The sequence below is a fragment of the Euprymna scolopes genome, chromosome 6 (genome assembly GCF_053919585.1).
Source record: "Euprymna scolopes isolate OS-2025 chromosome 6, ASM5391958v1, whole genome shotgun sequence".
Lineage (NCBI taxonomy): Eukaryota > Metazoa > Mollusca > Cephalopoda > Sepiida > Sepiolidae > Euprymna > Euprymna scolopes.
The window spans coordinates 175425873-175448545 of record NC_136487.1 but is presented as its reverse complement, the minus strand read 5'-3'; the positions used below and the strand labels follow the sequence as shown (position 1 = coordinate 175448545).

At 36.0% G+C, this 22673-nt stretch overlaps 1 protein-coding gene across 1 annotated transcript in view; it reads right to left on the bottom strand.

Moving 5' to 3' along the window:
* Positions 1 to 223: 223 nt before the first annotated feature.
* LOC145278290 (uncharacterized) overlaps positions 224 to 22673 on the bottom strand; it is a 46294-nt gene continuing 23844 nt past the window's right edge. The window contains exon 2 of the mRNA XM_080130583.1: positions 224 to 259. Within this exon, the coding sequence (XP_079986709.1) occupies positions 224 to 259 (36 nt within the window). The remainder of the gene's footprint in view (positions 260 to 22673) is intronic.

Genomic DNA, 22673 nt, shown 5'->3' with positions numbered 1-22673 from the left:
TCAATTCTGTGTGGTGACTGCTTCGTAGACGGCTCAGTGTTACCTGCTCCATTCTGCTTAGATCTGCCTCCATCAGACGATTATTGTAAATGCATTTGATTCTGAAGTGAGACGCATGGTCGCCTCTAGTCGTTTATCTCATGGCCGTTTTGGCCGATTCATAACGATAGTCGATCTCGGCCTAATCTGTAGTGGACTCTCTTTGGCTTAGACATCAATCAATTCATTCATTGCCGGTAATGTCGTGCTGCTCCTCCTCCTGTTGGAATAAAGATGGTATTAAATCAAAAGGTGGAAATAGATTTCGAAATGTTATTTCTGTCTGTATTTCCCCCGTTTTACGTTCTTACGACTGTAGTCCGTCGCTTTTCCACTGGGACAATACTTGCTAGGTGACGAGATGTATTGTTATTCCTTTTTTAAATATATACGAAAACGCATTTTATCTAAATGCTAGGTGAGACTAATTTTTCCCTTCACCAATTGTAGCAGTCGAAACTTGCTACAATCACAGGCTAGGAGCAAATTCTCGCGGCTTGAAATTTGAAATCCATTTTCTCCCTGGCTTGTCCAATCAGAAGCCAGCACTCAATCTTATTCTCTTTCTCATTGGCTCCAGCTGACAGCAGACTTCGCCTTTCTCGATTCAAAATGTTGATATCTAGCAATAAGCAAGAGCAAGATAGCCAACAACAAGTTAAACTGCAGACTAAGCGTATGTGGGTACTGGTCCCCCACTTTATGGTTTTTTAAATCAGAGATTTGCCTCTCCTAGAAAGTTTGCTTCACCATTGCTTACGGGAGCCCTCTCCACCCAAACACACACATAGATACACACAAACACACATGGTACTAGTTGGCCATTAACCCCGAAAAAGGGTTCATTCACCCTTTGGAAGGTCTTGTTTTTAATCCATCAGGGAGGCTAGCCACCCTCCTCACCAAACAAAAAATATGTGCGTATATATATATATATATATATATATATATATATATATATATATATATATATACACGTATATATAGATATACATAGATATATACATATAGATATAAAATTTCCATGAACAAAGCTTCTTTCTTAGAACTGCACGCTTGTGCAACTCTGTTCCGTCTGCCTGCTTCCCACCGGACTACAACTTGGATGTGTTCAAGTCCAACGTTAACAAATTCCTAATGAACCACCCCCTTAAGTAAACACTTCATCAAATCTACATACTAACGAAATGTACTTGCAATAACCCTTATCCCTGAGTGGCTTCCGGGCCTTGATAAGTGGTGATCACTGTGTAAAAAAACATATATATATACATAGATATATACATATAGATATACATAGATATATACATATATATATATACATAGATATATTTATATACATATATATATATATACATAGATATATATATATATACATATATATATACATAGATATATATATACATATATATATACATAGATATATATATAGATATATATATACATAGATATATATATATGTACATAGATATATATATACATATATATACATAGATATATATATATATATACATATACATAGATATATAGATGTATATATATGGATATATACATATAGACATTTACATATATAGATATATATATATACACATATAGATATATATACACATATATAGATATATATAATATATATATAGATATATATACAGATATACATATAGATATATAGAGATATATATAGATATATATAGATATAAGTATATATATATATAGAGAGAGAGAGAGAGAAAGAGAGAGATATTTATATATATATATATATATATATATATATATATATGCATATAAAATATTGACTAACCTACATATAAAAGACTTTTGCATAAAGAAATAAAGAACTTAATAAATCTTATAAAATAGTTCCTTCGTAAGACTTTAGATTCCATTAATTCTGAGGCTAAACATTTACTGGCTTCTATGAATATTCATAACTTCACTGAATAATTTCTCCGGGTACCCCTAGATTCACTCTCAAGGATCATAAACATAATTTCTATGACAACTCCTTCATCAGATTGATCTGCCCATCTAACTCTGACTTAGGTGATGTAAGGAAAAACATCTTAGATAGAATCATCCCTTCTATTAAGGAAAAAGTAAGTTTTCCTCTTTGGCTGAATTCAGATTCCGTAATTAATTGGTTTGTCTCCCTTAAAAATAGACACCTCCTTAACTTCATAACCTTTGACATCCAAAATTATTATCAATCAATTTCTCCGATCCTTTTAAATAAGGCTGTAATCTTTGCTAAAAGAAATTCTGACTTAACTAATTTAGAAATAAAATTAATTCTCCTAGCGAGAAAGTCCCTTATACAATTTAACAATAAGCTTTGGACTAGAAAGGACACCCCTGATAATTTTGACATCTTGATGGGTGCTTCTGACTCTGCAGAAGTTACTGATTTAGTGGAACTTTTCTTACTGAAAGAACTTAAATACCACTTTAAACATATTTCTTTATAGAGACGATGCTCTTTGTACTACAACAGCCAGGCCAAGAGAGTACAACAAAACAATTAAAAATTACATAACTTCTTCAATAACTTTGGCCTTTCTATAATTATCGAACCAAACAAAAAAACATCAAATTTTCTAGACGTTACACTTAATCTTAACACCGAAACTCATAGCCCCTATCATAAACTCAACCTTACGCAGTTATACGTCCATAAATCTTCTAACAACCCCAACTCAATTATAAAATCTATAGTACCATCCATCTCTAGAAGAATTTCTGCTCTTTCTGTTGATAAAAAACTTTTAATCAAAATGCTACTTTCTTCAATAATGCCTTAAGGAACTCAGGACACAATGAAAAGATTAAATACAACCATTATGCTCCTCCTGCTGGTTGCCTTAAATCTGTAATCACACACAATATTACTCACAAGAAACCAGTTCAAATAACAAGATCTGCCGCTATCAATAACAATGAACCAGTCTACATATATAATCCAAACCAAAATACTAATCGCAATACCTCTAACCCATCCAATCGCATCAGGAGAAAGAAAAATATTTGGTTTAATCCTCCATTTAGCGTAAACGTCAAAACTAATATACCAAAGTAATTCTTCAACATTGTACAAAACTCTTTCAAATACCCACACAGATATCGTTCTATTTTCAATAAAAACTCAATAAGGATTTCTTATTCAACAATGCCTAATTTAGCACAAAGAATCTTAACATCTAATAACAAAAAAATTAAATCAGCCAAAAAAAATCCCTTTCCCAATTAAACCCAAAACTAACTGTAATTTGCAAAGAACTTTGCAGCTAATTCTACCCTATGTGACGAAGGCCATCAACTCCCCATATTTCCTCCTATAACACAGAACACGCTAGGGAACATACAAATATCCGTGCATGAGGTCGCCAAGCTAATCAAGAACCTAGATTCCAGTAAAGCAACTGGCCCTGACAGCATCCCAATTATAGTGTTAAAAAAGCTTCAACCAGAACTTGCTCCTATACTTACAAAACTGTTTAAGTGCTACCTTAAGGAGAAGTGCTTTCCGACTCCCTGAAAGACCTCATCAGTTTACCCTGTATTTAAGAATTCAGATGATAAGTCATCTCCCTCTCAGTACAGACCAATAAGTCTCCTGTGTGTTATGATTAAGTTGCTGGAATCCATATTAAATAGAGAAATAGTCAACTACCTCAGCAGGAATAACCTTTTTAGTGACACACAATATGGTTTCCGCTTTGCAAGATCTACTGCAGACGTGCTGACGGTTATATCTCACAGGATTAGTGAATCTCTTGACAAAGGCTTTCTTTCTAGGGCAATTGCTCTTGACATATCAAAAGCCTTCGACAAGGTATGGCATAAGGGTCTACTTCACAAGATTTCCAGCTACGGTATAACTGGAAATGTTTTCTCAATTATTAAGTCATTTCTCTCCGATAGGCTCATGAGAGTAGTGGTCGATGGACAAAAATCAGAGGCCTGCAGTATTAATGCTGAAGTCCCTCAGGGGTCAATCCTGGGCCCAACTCTCTTCCTGATCTACGTCAATGATCTCCCTAAACACATACTTAAATCATTCGTTGACATCTATGCTGATGACACGACCATCTACGGCAACAGATCAAAGGCTGTAAATGACAAAGTTCTCTCTGATTCTCTCTCCTCTGATCTCGAGCGCGTGGTTCAGTGGGGGAAGATGTGGCTGGTTACCTTTAATGCATCTAAAACCAAACTCCTATCCTTACATCATCAACGCTCTGATCCCCATCTGGAATCAATTGGGATGGATGGCTCTCATCTGGGAGAGGCCCCATGTTTTGACAAGCTTCTGGGTTTGACCTTTACTCCTGATCTGAAATGGAACACGTACATCAAGTCTGTTGCCAAGGTTGCTGGAAAGATGGTAGGATCTTTCTACCGCTCCAGAAGATATCTCACTACTGATGCAATTCTCTATCTATATAAAAGCCAAGTATGGAATACTGCTGCCATATCTGGGCAGGAGCTGCTAAAATAGCCTATCCTGCCTTGACAGAGTACAAAATAGACTTCGTGGCTTAGTGAGGGATGCCCTTTTCTCTACCTTGCAACCTCTCTCCCACAGAAGAGACGTTGCAAGCCTATCCTTGTTTTATCGTTATTTCCATGGCAGGTGCTCGTCTGAACTCCAATTTCTGGTCCCCCCTCGCCAATCTTTCACGAAAAACACCCGTCTAGCCGAATCCACTGTGAAAAATTTTTCCCCACTCTTTATCTGTGCCTAAATCAAATGTGGATTCCATGAACAAAGCTTATTTCTTAGAACTGCGCGCCTGTGGAACTCTGTTCTGTCTGCCTGCTTCCCACCTGACTACAACTTGGATGTGTTCAAGTCCAACGTTAACAAATTCCTAATGAACCGCCCCCTTAAGTAAACACTTCATCAAATCTCCACACTAACGTAATGTACTTGCAATAACCCTTATCCCTGAGTACCTTCCGAGCCTTGATAAGTGGTGACCATTGTGTAAAAAAAAAATCAATAATAATAATAATAATAATAATGAGAATAATAATATTGCTCCTAACAGCCAATCTTAACACTAACGACACTCATTATCCCCTCCAAAACAGTCCTCATACAATCATTGTCCTACCCTTTGTTGAACACAATGAACGAAATTCAAACTATTTCCCTGATACAAATCAGTAAATTAACATTAATTTCAGACCTCAAGCTTTTAATAAAGTACATACATATATCGACACTACTTCAACATTAATTAAGAAAAGAATATCAAACCACATTTCTTCTTTTAACAACCATTATTCTAAGAATAACCAAGGAACTTCTCTAATCACTTTAATTAAAAAATGTAATTCTAATAATACCCCCTTCTCAATCAAATAAAAAAGTTAAGTCTTATACTCCTGGCTCTAAGTCATGTCGCTTCTGCACAACCGAAGCTATAACTATAATTACTTCCCCTCAAAGTAACAATGTAATAAATTCTAAAAACGAACTGATCTCTTTCTGTAAACTTAAGTCCAAATTTAATCATGGTAATTTTTAAATTACATAGCTATTACTTTAACCTTTCAGATATATATAATTTTTCTTTAATATTATTGTTTTTTCTTTCTTAATAATTTATAACTTAATAATCCTTTATTTTAATTCTTTATTTCTTCTTTGTTTGGCCGGTTTTTTATCATCAATTTCCGTTTTAGTGTTTAAATATCCCTGTCTATCAAATATATCAATCTACCTACACATTCATACCCTGTTTATATATTTACTTATAATTTACTATATGCATTTACTTACATATTACTTGCTTTGTCCGGAATTTGCAGATATCGGCCATCCTCTCCCCTTAAGACTTTTAGTGTCTTTTAATAACTCCTGCTGATATTTTCTTAAATAATAACCTGTACATTTCAGTTGACCTCTTTTTTGCCCTATATTTTTGCGCCTTTTAACCTTATCTGTTCTGGGTCATTCTGAAATTTGCTTTTCTATTTTCTATTTTATTCAATCACCATTCAATCTTTTTTTTCTTCTTCTTCACTCATTTTTCTTAATTACACCTTGTCTCAGCAACTGAGTTTAACGCATATCTTATTTTTCTTTTAATAATATTATAAGAATTCTTCCAATTACGCGATTTCCTTGGATTTTACTTGTGCGAATGGAAATTTAATTAACTTTCTTGGATTTACATTTTTGGATTTTACCGTTATTGGATACTTTAGCTTTCACCAGGCTATCCATTCATGTGTAATCACCTTTTTCTTCGCCATATTCCCTCATCTTCACTTTTTGTTATCAAGTAAGATCTTTGACTTACTTGCAGTTTCATGAAATACTTTTGTATGCAAAATCCGATCCCGCATTTTGCTAATTCCTACCCTCTGATGAGAAGGAAAGTATTTCTTCGAAACTCCACGGATTAAGGACTATCCACTTATTAAGTGTTTCCTTTTCAGATTAAATATGTTTTTAACTCTTTTTCAAAGTGTTTTTAACATGTTTTATTAACTATTAGCTCTTATATATTTTTGTTATTGTGTTTTAATTATCACTTCTAGGTTTTTTGCAGTAACTATAGGACAGTTTAATGTTGTTTTTATTCATGTTTATCCTCGAGTGGCCACTGGGCCTTTATAAGTGATGATGCCTATGTAATTTTTATTTTAAGTGAAGAACATAACACCAAATAAATATACATATATTATATATCGATTTTATGATTTTTCTCAAACTTTTCTTCTAATAACTATATATGTGTGTGAGGGAGAGAGAGTGAAAGAGAGAGAACGTGACAGCAATAGATAACCTTATTAATACATTTCTATATAATTATCAAAAGTTTAGCTGTTCAAAAATTGAAAACAGATTTGAAGATATTTACGCCATCTTTGTTTTAATTTTATTAGCTTTTTTTTGCTGACGATGGGCCATTTTACTGAATGACAAACATTCATCCACCATTTCAGTCACTCCAACCGAGAGACCGTTTTAAGAATCCAACCTTTTCTCTAAGTGCAATTGTTTGTATTCCTCTTAGTTCATTGGGTATATTCGCCAGCTTATGTATTGGTATGTGTAACCTCAATCATGTAATTATTTATAATATATATATATATATATATATATATATATATATATATATATATATATATAAATTATAAATAATTATTTTTTATCCAGACACGAGTGTTTCATGTTCACGCAATCATCAGTGCAGGAGATGACGATTAACGCTGGTTGAAGAATTCGAACCCCGCCACAAAGTCACCTTTTACTCCATTAGCAGGAAACATACCCCAGGGCCACCGTCCACTGCCGTTAGATCGAGGGAAAATTTAATATTAATGAAGCTTAACGTTTAATACAGATAATCTTAGAGTGATCAAGTAACAGGAAGTCACAATTTCGCATACAAGGATTGATCTACACGGATTTCAAGAAGTTTGAAACACTTGCCATTTGCTAAAGAGGTTTTTCCTTGAAATATATTATGGAACACGGTTATACATATTAGATCACTGTATAAAAACTTTCAACAAAAATTTTCTATTGAAAAAAAAAAATAAGGTCACTTGTTTTTGTCACCTCTTCTCAACACCGGAAAATTTCCATTCCATGCATTGTGATAGCCTTCCAATGCTAACATTAGGTTGTTGTTGTTGTTGTTGTTGTTGTTTTCATTAGTGACAGCAGCAGCATGGAAACGCCACTTTTATATTCAAATCCTCTTACCTTAGCAGTAGAGAGTTTGCTTCTTTGCATTCAATTGCTTCCTTTACGTCACTTCCCTTTTTTGACGAGACGCATTTTTCTATCATACTACCAGGCCGCCCGGCGTTGCCCAGTCCTAAGATACGTTTAAATATGATATTTTAATTCATGCAGATACGCCATTTATTATTATAGAACCAATTCTCTATCGATTATTATATTGTACCTAATATAGTAGTGATATGAAAGGTAAAAGAAATATGGCTTGGATGCCATCAGCTAGAATCAAAACCAAAGCATACAACTCTCAAGCCTCTGAGCCACACCCATACGTATCTAAGTAATTCAAAAATAATGTTGTTTAACCTATGAATGTAGATTTGTAATCATGTTTAGTCGACTTACACTGCTAAGGTCAAATGTTTTGTTTTCAATTTTGACCACTTAGCAACAATTTTTGTCCGCTATAAATCAGATCAAAAGTGTGCGACAGGTCCGAATACCCAATATATCAAATTTCAACTCTGTAGACCAAACACTCAGAGAGGAATTTGGTACATATTTTTTGCATACACACCGACAAGTTCACTTTATATATCTATATCTATATATATATATATATATATATATATATATATATAGAGAGAGAGAGACAGACAGACAGACAGACAGACAGACAGACAGACAGATTTCCGTGTACTAGGACGTTTTCATCCTAAATTCTACGCAATTATGCAGAATGTAGAAACTATGCATAAATAGAATTCAGCGAAATAGTGAAATGAAACTAAGCATCTAATAAGAAACCTTGAAAAATGAATAATTAATTAACGTTCATTTTTTAAAGGATTATGCAAATTAGTTAACCTTTATTTAGTGGCTCGCATATCCATGATTAAGTATATTAAGAAGTTCGTTTGATAATTTTTGAATAGAAAAAATATTTGGCCTTTGGGCTAAGATCACAATGTGCTATCTGTTCTGATTCTGTACTTAATTAATTTTTCCTTGGTCACTGGAGGAGAAATCAACGTCCTCGTTTCGAGTGGCATCCTCGCGGAACCAGCTACCCGATCAGGTCGTAAACCAGCCCACACTACAGCGATTCAAGGTGACCTTGGACAGATGCTGGTTGGACCTCCATGATTTCTCCTCTGAATGTTCTCTTTGCACATAGCCCCCTAAACTCTCACTGACGTTTTCCCTTGTAAATGGCAATCGTTTGTGCGTTTATTCTTTGCCAATAAATGAATGAATTTTAGAAGGTCATCGATTCTAAGAAATATGCATGTTTAACGGAATTTTAGGGTCGTTACTAAAATTCGTTTTGTATGATGACAAATATAAAAAAGCAAAACAAAAGAGTAAGGACAAAAAGATGGTTGAACAACAGATAAAGGGAGCAAATAATTAAAGAACCCAGAAATGTTATTAAGTACATTTAATTAAAAAGGATATTAAAAGTAGTTGCTTTTCTTTTCTTTCCAAAGCTCGGAAACTTTAAAAGTTCCGTGAGTATCAATCATATATGTGTGTGTGGCGGGGGGGGGGTTTAATAATCAAACAAAAAATTACACAGGAGAACGAAACGAACATTTCCTCTAGCAAAATAAAAAGCAGATAAGCTTATTTGGAAATAAGAGCTGAAAACGATACAACCATCCAATACCAAAATTATCTTTTTATATAAACTTGGTTCAAAGTCTGTTTCAGTGGGAAATACACGCAAACGCAATCTTTTTTTTTTTTTAGGTTACTTTAAATTAAATTCGATTTGTTTGCTGGGTTGGCATCTGGAAAAAAAAGCACCCTTCGAGAAAATTTTGGGCTGAATATAACTTTTGTTGGAGTTTTCTTTGGGAGAAATATCCTTTTTCTTTTTCTTTCTCTTTTTGGAACGTTTTATTATTTCCAAAAGGAATGTTTCTTTTTCCAAAGATAGACCGTCAGTGTTGATCGTCAACCGGGAACAAAACCAGGTCTTTTCTCTAAGAACTGTTTTTACGTACTAAAATTGAAAAGTCCTGCAGTAGCCCGTGAACGGGCTGATGGGGGCGGGGATAACGAATACCCATTTGGGAGAAGGGGGATTCTTAGTACAATCTGGCCAGTAGTTGACTACAACATAACCCCAACCACCCCCAAGCATAAGTAAAACCATACACAAGATAGGGGCGAAAGTTGACTTCCCCACCATTCCCAGCGCTGCAAAAAAGGGTAAGAAAATAAACTTTCTACAATATCTAGATCAGAATCTTCTCAAATCGAATCTCTTTACGATTAAGCTTATTTGTTCAGTTAATTTTTTGCATAATTTTTTACATAATCCTCCGATGTTCTTCATTTCATTTTACGGTTACCCTGTTGGGAATTTCCCAACTAGATATCGTAACAGAATATTGTGACGTTGACAAAAAGAAAGAAACACAAATGATAAATGTCTTAAAAGCTTGTATTTATAGAAGGTGGAACGATAAAGTTGTCGCCGTAAAGAAAACAACACTACAGTTTTATTTTCAAACTTTTATTGAAAAAAATCAATCCAGGAAACTTGATTATGTAGTAGAGCTAACATTTATTCAATGTAGCCGCCTTCAGTCTCAATCACCACCTCGATATGGGTCCTGAACTAGAAGCGTGCCTTTTCCACAAGCACCGGCGGGAGCTTGGCAAGTACACGGCGGATGGCGACAATCGGGCTGGCTTTGATGTGGGAGGTTATGTTGGTGGTGTTCTCGACGTATGACCAAACAAAGTAATCAAGTGGGTTCAGGGCGGGTAAGGAGGAGAGACTCTTTCTAAAGCCAAGTTTGGGTCTCTTTGGACATGTGGAACGACGTCGACTCATGCTGCCACATCAACAGCGGCCATCTGATTGCACCAGGGAATCACCACACTCTTCAGCACATCCAGGTACACTTTCAAGCCGACTTCAAAAATATGAGGTGACATAATGTGGCCCTCATTTGAAAGCACACCAAAGGACATAACTGTGGCCGGAAACTTTGTTTTCATCACCTTAGGAACGCCCCTGTTATTCGTGGCAATCAAGCGATGCATTTTGGGTGTGCTAGCAATGGTCTTGTTGCCATAACTTGCATCGGTAGAGAGCATGCGTTGTACAGCGGCGCATCTCCGATCTCACTCGTCTAACATTGTGTCACTTTCAGACATGACAAAAGGCTCCTATCGTTCTTGTGATTTGTACACAACTGGCCAACTAGTAGATGGTCTTTCGTTCATTAAACGGAAATGTTGTCTTTTCTAGGGCGGAAAGCAGCCGTGTATTGCGGAGCTTATCTGTAAGATTCGTCCTGTTAACGGTGTATGTTTCCTGTGTCGTTTAGGCTTTGCTGAAGAAAAAGGAAGCCTTGAGTTATTCTGCGCTGCAATTGCTGTCGAAATCCTCACACGTGTCAGGTGTTAAAATGACGGAGAGAATTAACGGGAACGTGTTGTCTTTGATGGCCCAACAAGCAAAAAGGAAGGAGATTTTTAAAAGCCGCTCTCTTGGGTGTTGGTAAAGATCTAAAAAGGAAGCCCGTGATTGGTTGTTTTTCATCCAATCACAGAGCACCTAGTTAGTGACTCCATAATAATTTCAGCAACACAGTCCCTCCGTTTTTTTGTTTTTTTTCAGTACTTGGCTAATGTTTAACTTCTCATTACGCATTTAATCCGTGAAATCCTTGGATATGGACATACTACTCTATTTTTTTAAATTTTACTTCAATAAGTTTTAAGAGATCAAGAGGCTCCCTCCTGAAGCTAACTATTCTATTATGATTTAAATTTATATCCGAGATCCCTTGTCAGAATAGATACTATTCCCTTTATGGCTGTTATTTGTATTTCGTGACAGCTTGGTTTTCCAGGGATTGCATCAAAGTATTTCTGAAGATTCTTTTTTATAAGGATATTTGCTCCTATCACAACCGGTATAATGTTTATTTCTTTCAGAGACCATGTCATTTCTGTGTATAGAAATAAATGACACATTATTTCTCTTTTTATTTTTCTCATTTGACCACACTTGTTTTTTTATTTTTCTATTTAAATCATCCTGCTGCTTTTTTCACATCTTCTCGGGAAGTTCTTTCATAGTATTGCATAACAGACCCGACAATTCATTTTCGTCTCTTAGCGTCTCTATATTAATGTTTCTTCGAGTGGTTCCGTATATTTAGGTATTAATCTTGATAACTCATCGGCATGGCTTACCTTCTTTGAAAGTACATATTCCATTTTAAAATTTGAATTAGAATTACGCCCCAACGTTGTAGTCAATTTGCTGTGAGTTAGTGTGACAACGAGGGAAAAGAGACGGACCTCACCTTCCAATATATATATCTAGCCGCACTTATGAGCCGTGAAACAGCGAAACAGTACTGTACGTGATATATATATATATATATATATATATATATATATATATATATATATATATATATATAATACACACACACACATTGTTATCACACGTGACTGTACGACCGCGACAACCGTCAAGTCAGCTGAACAACAAACACAAAACGAAGGCTCCCTCTATGCAATCCGATATGGTACTGAATACTTCCGTCGACACGACCCGGCAAGGCCTCATACAAACTGTTGTTGGGGGGGGGGGGAGGTTTAACAAAATATTTTGTATTTAATGAGAAGTTGATTTTCTTAATTAATATTTATTTTAATTAGTTTATTTTTTTTTTAGTTTTTCTATGGATAGCGTTTATTCTTAAAAATGTAATTTCAAATTGACAACTCATAAAGAAAACAGTTGATTATATTAATTTATTTCGTTATTTGTATGCAAATTCCAGTTAAATGAACGATTCTATTTTAATAGCCGGGACGCATGTTTCGTTTCATATTTTGTAATTTTGATTTACCAGGTGATTTCAGCCAGCAACGCGTGGCCGGGTACAGACAGCGCGTATATATATAATGTACGTACTCGACATAGGACAAAGCTGTCATATTTCAAAAATCACGAAAATTGATAAAGTAATTTTGGTGCTTCTTTAGTATAATACTTATTAAAAAAAACAAAAAAAAAGAAGATTTTTATGTGATGTTGGTACTCGACACGGAACAAAGATGTCATATTCCAAAAGTCGTGCTTTCAACAGAACTTATCCGAGATATTCGGGTAATTGCTTGCACATTTAGAGTTTGTTAATTCTTGTCATTTTCATCACGGAAGATGTATGGCAGTTGCCTGCGAAATATCTGCGTTGGTTTCTGTCACAAATGTAGCCAGGCTAACGTCAACCTGAAGTAGGAAATCTGAAATAGAAGTAATATTCACCTTCGAACGTCGTAATTTAATCTAACCTTTTCCAAGTTAGTGGGTAACAGGAAGAGGTGAGAAAAAGTTGGTTCGTTGCCAGCGACAACATTAATGGGCTTCTGTCACTAAGCAGTCAACTGATGCCCATGTTTAATTGAAAAGAGAATGCAACCCAGTGTATTGGGGGTTGTATAAGCTGGCTCACGTGACCCCTAAGTGAGCAGTGATTGGGTTACCTGTTAACCAGTCCATATAACTTTTGAAAGAACACGGGAGACAACGACTGACCAAGCAATGGCTGTTGTAAATTCTAATAGCATATCTAACTTGAAAATGAATAAATAAACAACAACAACAAAAAAACGCCTCCAAATAAAATAACAACACATATAACCATTTAATATAATAATAATAATAATAATAATAATAATAATAATAATAATAATAATAATACAAAGAAAAAGAAGGAGGAGGAGGAGGAGGAGTAAAGGAAGAGAAAATCAATATAATGAAAATAATTGTAGGAAAACTAATCTTTTAATTACGAAAATTCGGAATCAAGAAGACTGAGACGCTACAACAGATGGTAACGCTGAAAACAGTTGAAATCTTAAGTGAAAACACTTGAATGTAGCAACTAACGAACATACAGTACAAACGAAATTATGAGAGAAGTAAAACAAAAAACATAACAGAATCCCAGATGGAACCAAGAACAAAATTGTAAGTTAACAACCCCCTTCCTCGAAAAAATTGTACTGTCGGCACATGCAGGTACTACACTAAATAGTCGTGAATAGTCATGGAGGATGGAAAGATCGAGTAAAGAAAAGGACAATAAGAAGAGAAACAGTTACACGGACGATTTATAAGAGTGACAAAAGATGAGACTAACGAAAACACTTGGACATGACTACAAAAAGAAAACCTAAACAGGGAAATTGAATCACTAATTAACAGCCACACAAGATAACGAGATTAGAACCAACCACGTCAAAGCAAGAACCGACAAAATGCAAGAAAACAGTAAAGTGAACTCTGTGGACAAAGAGACGAAACAATAAACCACATAATAATCGAATGCAGCAAACTAGCCCCAAAAAATATGAAAATAGATACGATCAAGTGGGGAAAGCAGTACACTGGGAATTATGAGGACAATTGCATTTTGAACACTAAGACAAATGGTCCAAGCATACCGGCAGCAGTACTTGTCAATAGAAGTCAGAAAATCCTATTAGACATGGATATACAAACGGATAAACTCATTCAAGTAAGAACACCGGATGTCATAATTGTTAATAAGAAGGAAAAGTCTTGCCAGATTGCAGATTTTGCCGTGTCAGCAAACCATAGAGTGAAGAAGAAGGGGAAAATGCACAGAACTGACTAGAGAGCTCAAAGGGACACGGAAAATGACGAAATTTGACATAACACCAATAATAGCACTAGAAACAAAAACGAAAAACTTTGAAAAAAGAATGGGAGAGATTAGAATCAGAGGGATGGTTGAGAAGATACAACAAATAACAATAATGAAAACGGCTGAAATATTAAGGAAAAGCCTTGAATGCGGAAACTAACAGACATTAAATACAGACGCAAGCCGCACCTGTAGAAACTGCTACAGATATAAAACACAAAGATCACATGGAATCATGAAAACTGAAACTGTATAAATGTAAGTTAACCCCCTGCGGCCCCGCCTTCCACCCCTACCCAACTTTTTCATGTGTCACCATAAACTAGCGTCGTACCAAATAAGTGAGAAGGGTCAAGGAGGATGGCAAGGCCAAGGAGAGAAAGCATTAACCAGACCTCCACTGGATTGGTACGAAGAGGACTGGGATTTTGGGGAGGCTTATTGCCATACAAATTCTAGTGAAGACTAATGGTTGCTACCAATTAGAAATCGATGGTCAACGGCTATTGCGATAACGCAAACTAATTTGCAAAGGTTATCGAAAGACGTGATAAGTACTGGAAGTCAGGGGAGGTTTATTGTCACCCAGACTATAGGGAACATCCCAAGTTGCTCCCCAAAAGAAATCTTTGATGGAAACCTATATGAAAACTTCTAGTGAGTAGGTTGTTGGCAACGAGAAATCTTTGGTGATGGACTTTGTGAAAGTTCCTGGTATAATAGAACATTACTTGCCTCCACACGAAATTAAATAACAAAATAAATCAATATATATATATATATATATACTAGCATGGGTGCTCGGCGTTGCCCAGGTGTTTTATGGTGTATGCTGAGCAAAAAAAAAAAAAAAAAAACGGTCAATTTTCTAACTTTGACCCCTATTATGACCCCTTAACATCTATTGTTTTGGGCTCAAATCAAGTTATTAAGTTAGATCCATGTCCAAGGAACCTATATGCAAAATTTCAAGTGTTTATACCCAAAATTCTCGGAGGAGTTTGGTAGAGTTCTCAAAGGTCAAATCGTTGAACTTTGACACCTTAATTGCAAAATTTCTGCCCGAAAACCGATCATATCGATTTTTCCAAATCTCAGTACCCTGTATATCAAATTTCGAATCTGTAGACTAAAAATTGACAGGATTATTGCGTAGGGAAATGTACACAGACAAGTTCACTTATATATATATATATATATATATATATATATATATATATATATATATATATATATATATATACTTCAAAATAAAGTTTTCCAACAAATCAACTGGTATGGAAACCTGTAATTATAGGTTTTACAAAATATTATTGGCAGTAATCAAAAGCAAAAATGTGTGTGGACACTAGGAACAGTTGTGATTGGCGAATCTAATAATCAAAACTCCTCGTAAACGATGATTCTAATGGTCTTAATTTTAGTATTAAATGAAAGACAATAATTTATTGTTAATCTTGGGAGGTGTTATTTTTCTCTAACTGACCATTTACAAAAACAAAATTATATGAAACTACCCCCAAAGACATTGCATATACGAAACTTGCCATTATCATTCAAATCTTACGCCAAATGAACCGCCATGTTGCTATGGCAACACACACAAGAAATATTATTTGTAATTTTGAACTTCTCTTGTATTTAATACTAGCATGGGTGCCCGGCGTTGACTAAAAATTGACAGAGTTATTGCGTAGGGAAATGTACACACACAAACACACAGACACGTTCACTTTTATAGATATACTAGCATGGGTGCCTGGTGTTGCCCGGTTGTTTGGAGCTGAGCAAAAAAAAAAAAAAAAAAGGTCAATTTTTTTAAACTTTCACCCCTATTATGACCCTTAACATTTATTGTTTAGGGCTCAAATGGTTATTAAGTTAGATCCATGTTCAAGCAACCTATATCTAAAATTTCAAGTGCATAGACCCAAAATTGTCGGAGGAGGGAAATGTACACACACACGTTCACTTTTATAGATATACTAGCATTTCAGCTCGGCGTTGTCTGGGTCTTTGTGTCTGTTGAACAAAAAAAAAAACAAACAAAAAAAAATGTGGTAGTAGGAAGGCAGGCTCGAACCCGTACCACGAAGGAGGAAGAGAACGGGGTAAAAACCTAACGTTTATGCTGTTACGACCACCGCCAAACCAGAAGCGACACTTTTTAAAATTAAGGCTAGACAATCGAAAGGAGAGGATAACTTTAAAAAATATCAGCGAAAAAAGTGACCCCCCCCCCCACCGGTAGAAAAGTGCCTAGTTGAAGGGAAAGATATTAATGTTTTTAGCCCATTTTTCGATATTTGTAGTATGAAAAGTCGAACTTTAAAACGATACTGAGCTTGGTAAAATCCATTGTCTCTATTGAAAGTTTTAGGCAGACATGCAAACATACATACATACATTTATATATTGGTAACTAAAAATTTTCGACCCAAACCGATGAAAAAGCTTGCCCTATCTCTGAATACCCTTTATGTAAAATTTCAAATGTTTAGACCAGAAAGTGTCTGAGTAATTTGGAAGAGACCACAGAGGTCAATTTTTTTTTAACTTTGACCCCTTTTTTGACCCCTTAACATTTATTCTTTTGGGCTCAAATCAAGTTATTAAGTTAGATCCATGTCCAAGAAACCTATATCTAAAATTTCAAGTGTTTAGACCCAAAATTATCGGAGGAGTTTGGTAGAGTTCTCAAAGGTCAAATCGTTGAACTTTGACCCCTTAACAGACAAATTTCTGGCCGAAAACCGATCATATCGATTTTCCCAAATCTTAGTACCCTGTATATCAAATTTCGAGTCTGTAGACTAAAAATTGACAGAGTTATTGCGTAGGGAAATGTACACATACATGTTCACTATTTTTTTATATATCTACATCAATGACCTCTCTAAGCACATACTTAAATCATTCGTTGACATCTATGCTGATGACACGACCATCTACGGCAACACATCAAAGGCTGTAAATGATGAAGTTCTCTCTGATTCTCTCTCCTCTGATCTCGAGCGCGTGGTTCAGTGGGGGAAGATGTGGAAGGTTACCTTTAAGGCATCTAAAACCAAACTCCTATCCTTACATCATCAACGCTCTGATCCCCATCTGGCATCAATTGTGATGGATGGTTCTCGTCCATGTGAGGCCCCGTGTTTTGACAAGCTTCTGGGTTTGACCTTTACTCCTGATCTGAAATGGAACACGTACATCAAGTCTGTTGCCAAGGTCGCTGGAAAGATGGTGGGATCCTTCTACCGCTCCAGAAGATATCTCATTACTGATGCAATTCTCTATCTATATAAAAGCCAAGTACATCCAAGGATGGAATACTGCTTGGCAGGAGCTGCTAAAAACAGCCTATCCTGCCTTGACAGAGTACAAAATAGACTTTGTGGCTTAGTAGGGGATGCCCTTTTCTCTACCCTGCAACCTCTCTCACACAGAAGAGACGTTGCGAGCCTATCCTTGTTTTATCGTTATTTTCATGGCAGGTGCTCGTCTGAACTCCAATCTCTTCAAGTCCAACGTAAACAAATTCCTAATGAACCGCCCCCTTAAGTAAACACTTCATCAAATCTCCACACTAACGTAATGTACTTGCAATAACCCTTATCCCTGAGTGGCTTCCGGGCCTTGATAAGTGGTGATCACTGTGTAAAAAAAAGAATATATATATATATATATATATATATATATATATATATATATATACTAGCATTTCAGCCCAGCGGTGCCCGGGTGTTTGGATGTGTCTGTTGAATAAAAAAAAAAAAAAAATGTGGAAGTAGGAAGGCAGGCTCGAACCCGTACCGCGAAGGAGGAAAAGAACGGGGTAAAAAATCCCCAAATCTCAGTACCCTGTATATCAAATTTCGAATCTGTAGGAGTTATTGCGTAGGGAAATGTACACATGTACACAGACAGACACTTTCACTTTTATATATATATATTACCTAGGAGTCACCACTTATCAAGACCCAGAGACCACTCGAGGATAAGATTTAATGGGTGTACAGTAGTCAATAGGACAGTATCATAGTAATCGTTAGTAGTGGAAATTTAGTAAATTGAATTAATTAAGGGGATCGTTCATCAAGAACTTGTTTACGTTGGACTTGAAGACAAATTGTAGTCAACTGGAAAGCAGGCAAACGGAACAGAGTTCCACAGGTATGCAGTTCTTAGAAAGAAGATTTGTTCATGAAATCTATATTTAAGTTTAGGCATAGATAAAAAGTGGGGGAAATTATTGATAGTGGTTTCAACTAGACGAGTGTTTTTCGTGAAACTTTGGAAAGGAGGGATCATAGATTGGAGCTCAGACGATCACTTACCATGAAAATAACGATAAAGCAGAGACAGACTCGCAATGTCTCATCTGTGGGAAAGAGGTTGCAGGGAAGAGAAAAGGTCATCCTCCACTAGGCTACAAAACTCTGTCAAGGCAAGATAAGTTTTGAACTCTGTCAAGGCAAGATAAGTTCTTTCCAGCAGCTACTGCTTAGATGTGGCAACAGTACTCCATCCTTAGACGTACCTGGCTCTTATACAGATAGAGAATTGCATCAACAGTGAGATATCTACTGGAACGATCCCACCATTTTTCAAGCGATCTTGGCAACGCAATGGATTTGATGTACGTGTTTCATTTCAGATCAGGGGTAAAGGTCAGACCCAGAAGCTTGTCAAAACATGGAACCTCCCCAAGACAAGAGCCATTCATTTCAATTGATGTCAGACGGGAATCAGAGCGTTGATAATGTAACGATAGAAGTTTGGTTTTAGATGCATTTAAATTAACCAACCACCTCTTTCTCCATTGTACCACGTGCTCAAGATTAGAGGAGATAGAATCAGAGAGAACTTGCTCGTTTACTGTCTTTGATGCATTACCATAAATGGTAGTGTAATCAGCATAAATGTGTACGACTGATCTTAAGATGTGATTTAGGAGATCATTGATGTAGATCAGGAAGAGTTTGTGGAGTGGTTCATTACGAGTAACTAAGCAATCAACCGATGCTCAGGTTGATTTAAAAAGAGAATGCAACAAAAGTGTTTGAGTCTTTTTTTTTATGCTTGTAAGTCAGTTCTCACACACTCGATGGTCGCTCAAGGAAATGGGATGCAAGCTTTAAATCAATTGAAGGAAAAATATAAAACACGTATGAAGCTTTAAAATTTATATTTTTTTGGCTTTTATCCCCTTATCTATCTGGCATATAAGTGTTATGTTCTTTAAAAAAAAATTTGATAACGGCCAATTATTTGAAGGTATGAAAGTGTGATGTGGGAGTTGCTTTTATTAAATAAATTCTTAATATTGTTTTTTTTTTATGCCTCGTTGCTTTTTTTTTTTTTTTTTTTTACACGGTGGTCACCACTTATCAAGGCCCGGAAGCCACTCAGGGATAAGGGTTATTGCAAGTACAGTACGTTAGTGTGGAGATTTATTGAAGTGTTTACTTGAGGTGGCGGTTCATTAGGGATTTGTTTACGTTGGACTTGAAGACATCCAGGTTGTAGTCAGGTGGGAAGCAGACAGGCAGGCTACAAAACCGGTGCAGTTGGAATGTGTTTAATCATGAGTTTGACATGCTATACAAGTGGTTTGGTTTTCTTTCCTCAATAGATATGCGTTAAATGTGAGTGGCCCATTTTTATTCTGTTTAGTTTGATATTTTGTTCCTGCTTTTTAATGTTTGGCATTATTTCACATAGTTGTATAGTATTAAACGATAACTTAGATATATGTACATATGTACGGCATACATGAAGGCGCGCGCACATCAACATCCTCCTGTTAAATATTCGCAGCAGGAAATCATTGCGTGTCTTGGTAATTTAATTTAAACATCAGAGATCAACATTACCAATCCACATCAAGATAAACAGGGCATTTTACCAAGTCAAACTGTTTAATTTCTTTTTTTTTTTTTTAAATTCTGCTGATCAAAACATTTTCTGGGTATCGCAACATGTCCTACATTATTAAATTAAAACAAACCGACTTCGAAAACTAGTAGGTGATGCCATTTTCTATTTCCTGCAACCTCTTTCTCACAAAAGAGACTTTGCGAGCTGCCTCTGCTCTATCATTATTTTCATGGCAAGTGCTACATTGAACTCAAATCTATGGTCTTTCCTTGTCAAACTTTCACAAAAAACACTCGACTAGCTACAACAACTATAAACGATTTCCTCCGTTCTTTGTCTTTTCCTAAATCTAAACACAGATTCCATGAGCAAAGCTTTTTATCCAGAATTGCCCGCCTGTAGAACACAGTTCCTCTGACCTGCTTCTCGATTGAATATAACATAATAGCCTTCAAATCTAATGTAAACAAATTCTTGTTAAGCCGTCTTCATAAATAATCAAATTTACATCATTAACGATTACTACAATGCCAACCTAAATTCATTAGCCCTTATCATCGAGTGGCCTATGGGCCTTGATAAGTGGCGACTCCCAAGTAAAAAATAAATAAATAAAAAGGAAATAACAACTATTAAAATGAAGCGCACAAACTAAACTATTTCACACAAGAATATTGTGGCTTTACGAAGGGAGACAGACAAAAAAAACTATCACACGCAGCAATACAACTGTGACAACCGCCAACTCAACTGAACGACAAACGTAAACCGAACGTTCCCATCTACATGACTCAACATGGAAAATATTGTCGATATGACCTGACACAGTACCAAACACTTCTGCGGACATGACCCGACACGATCCTGAACAACTCTGATGATATGATCCCAGCACCTCCATTGAAACGATCCAATACAGTCCTGAACACCTCCGTGAAAATTACTCAACACAATCCCAAACAACTCTGCGAAACGATCCGGTACGATCATGAACACTTCCGTTGAAATGATCTGACATGATCCCAAACAGCTCCGTCAAAATGACAAGGTACCAGAGCAATCTCGGCAATCATTCACTGAATGACTCTAGCGTTGGTTTCTTATAGCCTTTGGACAAACTCATTTTCGCCGTAGGTATGCGCGACTAAGACATTGGCACACCATTCTTGAGCACTTCCGCGCATGCTCGTCAGAACTTAGTCATGAGCATGAACCAAGTTTTGTCTGATTCTTACTTCTCCATATTTTATGAAGAATTCTATATAAGTTATTCTATGAAAGTGTTGATAATTCAAAATCATTTAATCAGGATGAAAACCCTGCATACTGGTTACTTTTATTAAAGACCATCAGATTCAGAATCAAATTGGAAAAAATCGATAGTTTAAATTCAGTTAAGATTTCAACCATGACCGAAAGTTTTAAGGTCAATGTCAAACGTGAATGTTAGTGTTATGTAAGGTGTATGACTTCATTGGCTACAACATGGGCCAAGCGGCGAGTCTCTCTATAACAAATATAAATAAAGTTATCACCAAAAGTATCTTTCAACTTTTCGACGAATTTGACATTTGACTTAATTCATTTCCAAATTAAATAAGTTCTAAGTTAGATCATGACTGATAATTTGACCAAGTTTAGTTACAATTGGTCAAGTGATGTAGACGCTACACTGTAATTACTATGTAATAAACCGACAAACAAACGTGGCCGGAAATATAATCGCTTTGGCAGAAGTAATAAAATCCATTTTAGGAAAACAGAAAGCCGATCTCGGAAATAGATGAAAATAACAAGTTACAGAGTGGTCGCTAAAAAAAAGTAGGAAATTTGATGTAAAATTTGTTATTTAAATTTTTTTTTTTTTTACAAGGTGGTCACCACTTAACAAGGCCCGGAGGTCACTCAGGGATAAGGGTTATTGTAAGTACAGTACGTCAGTGTGGAGATTTAATAAAGTTTCTACTTAAGGGGGCGGTTCATTAGGAATTTGCTTACATTGGACTTGAAGACATCCAGGTTGTAGTCAGGTGGAAAGCAGGCAGACGGAATAGAGTTCCACAGGCGTGCACTTCTAAGAAAAAAGCTTTGTTCATGGAATCTACGTTTTGATTTAGGCATAGATAAAGAGTGGGGAAAGTTTTTCACAGTGGATTCATCTAGACAGGTGTTTTTCGTAAAAGATTGGCGAGGGAGGACCAGAGATTGGAGTTCAGACGAGCACCTGCCACGGAAATAACGATAAAATAAAGATAGGCTTGCAACGTCTCTTCTGTGGGAGAGATGTTGCAGGGAAGAGAAAAGGGCATCCCCCACTAAGCCACGAAGTCTATTTTGTACTC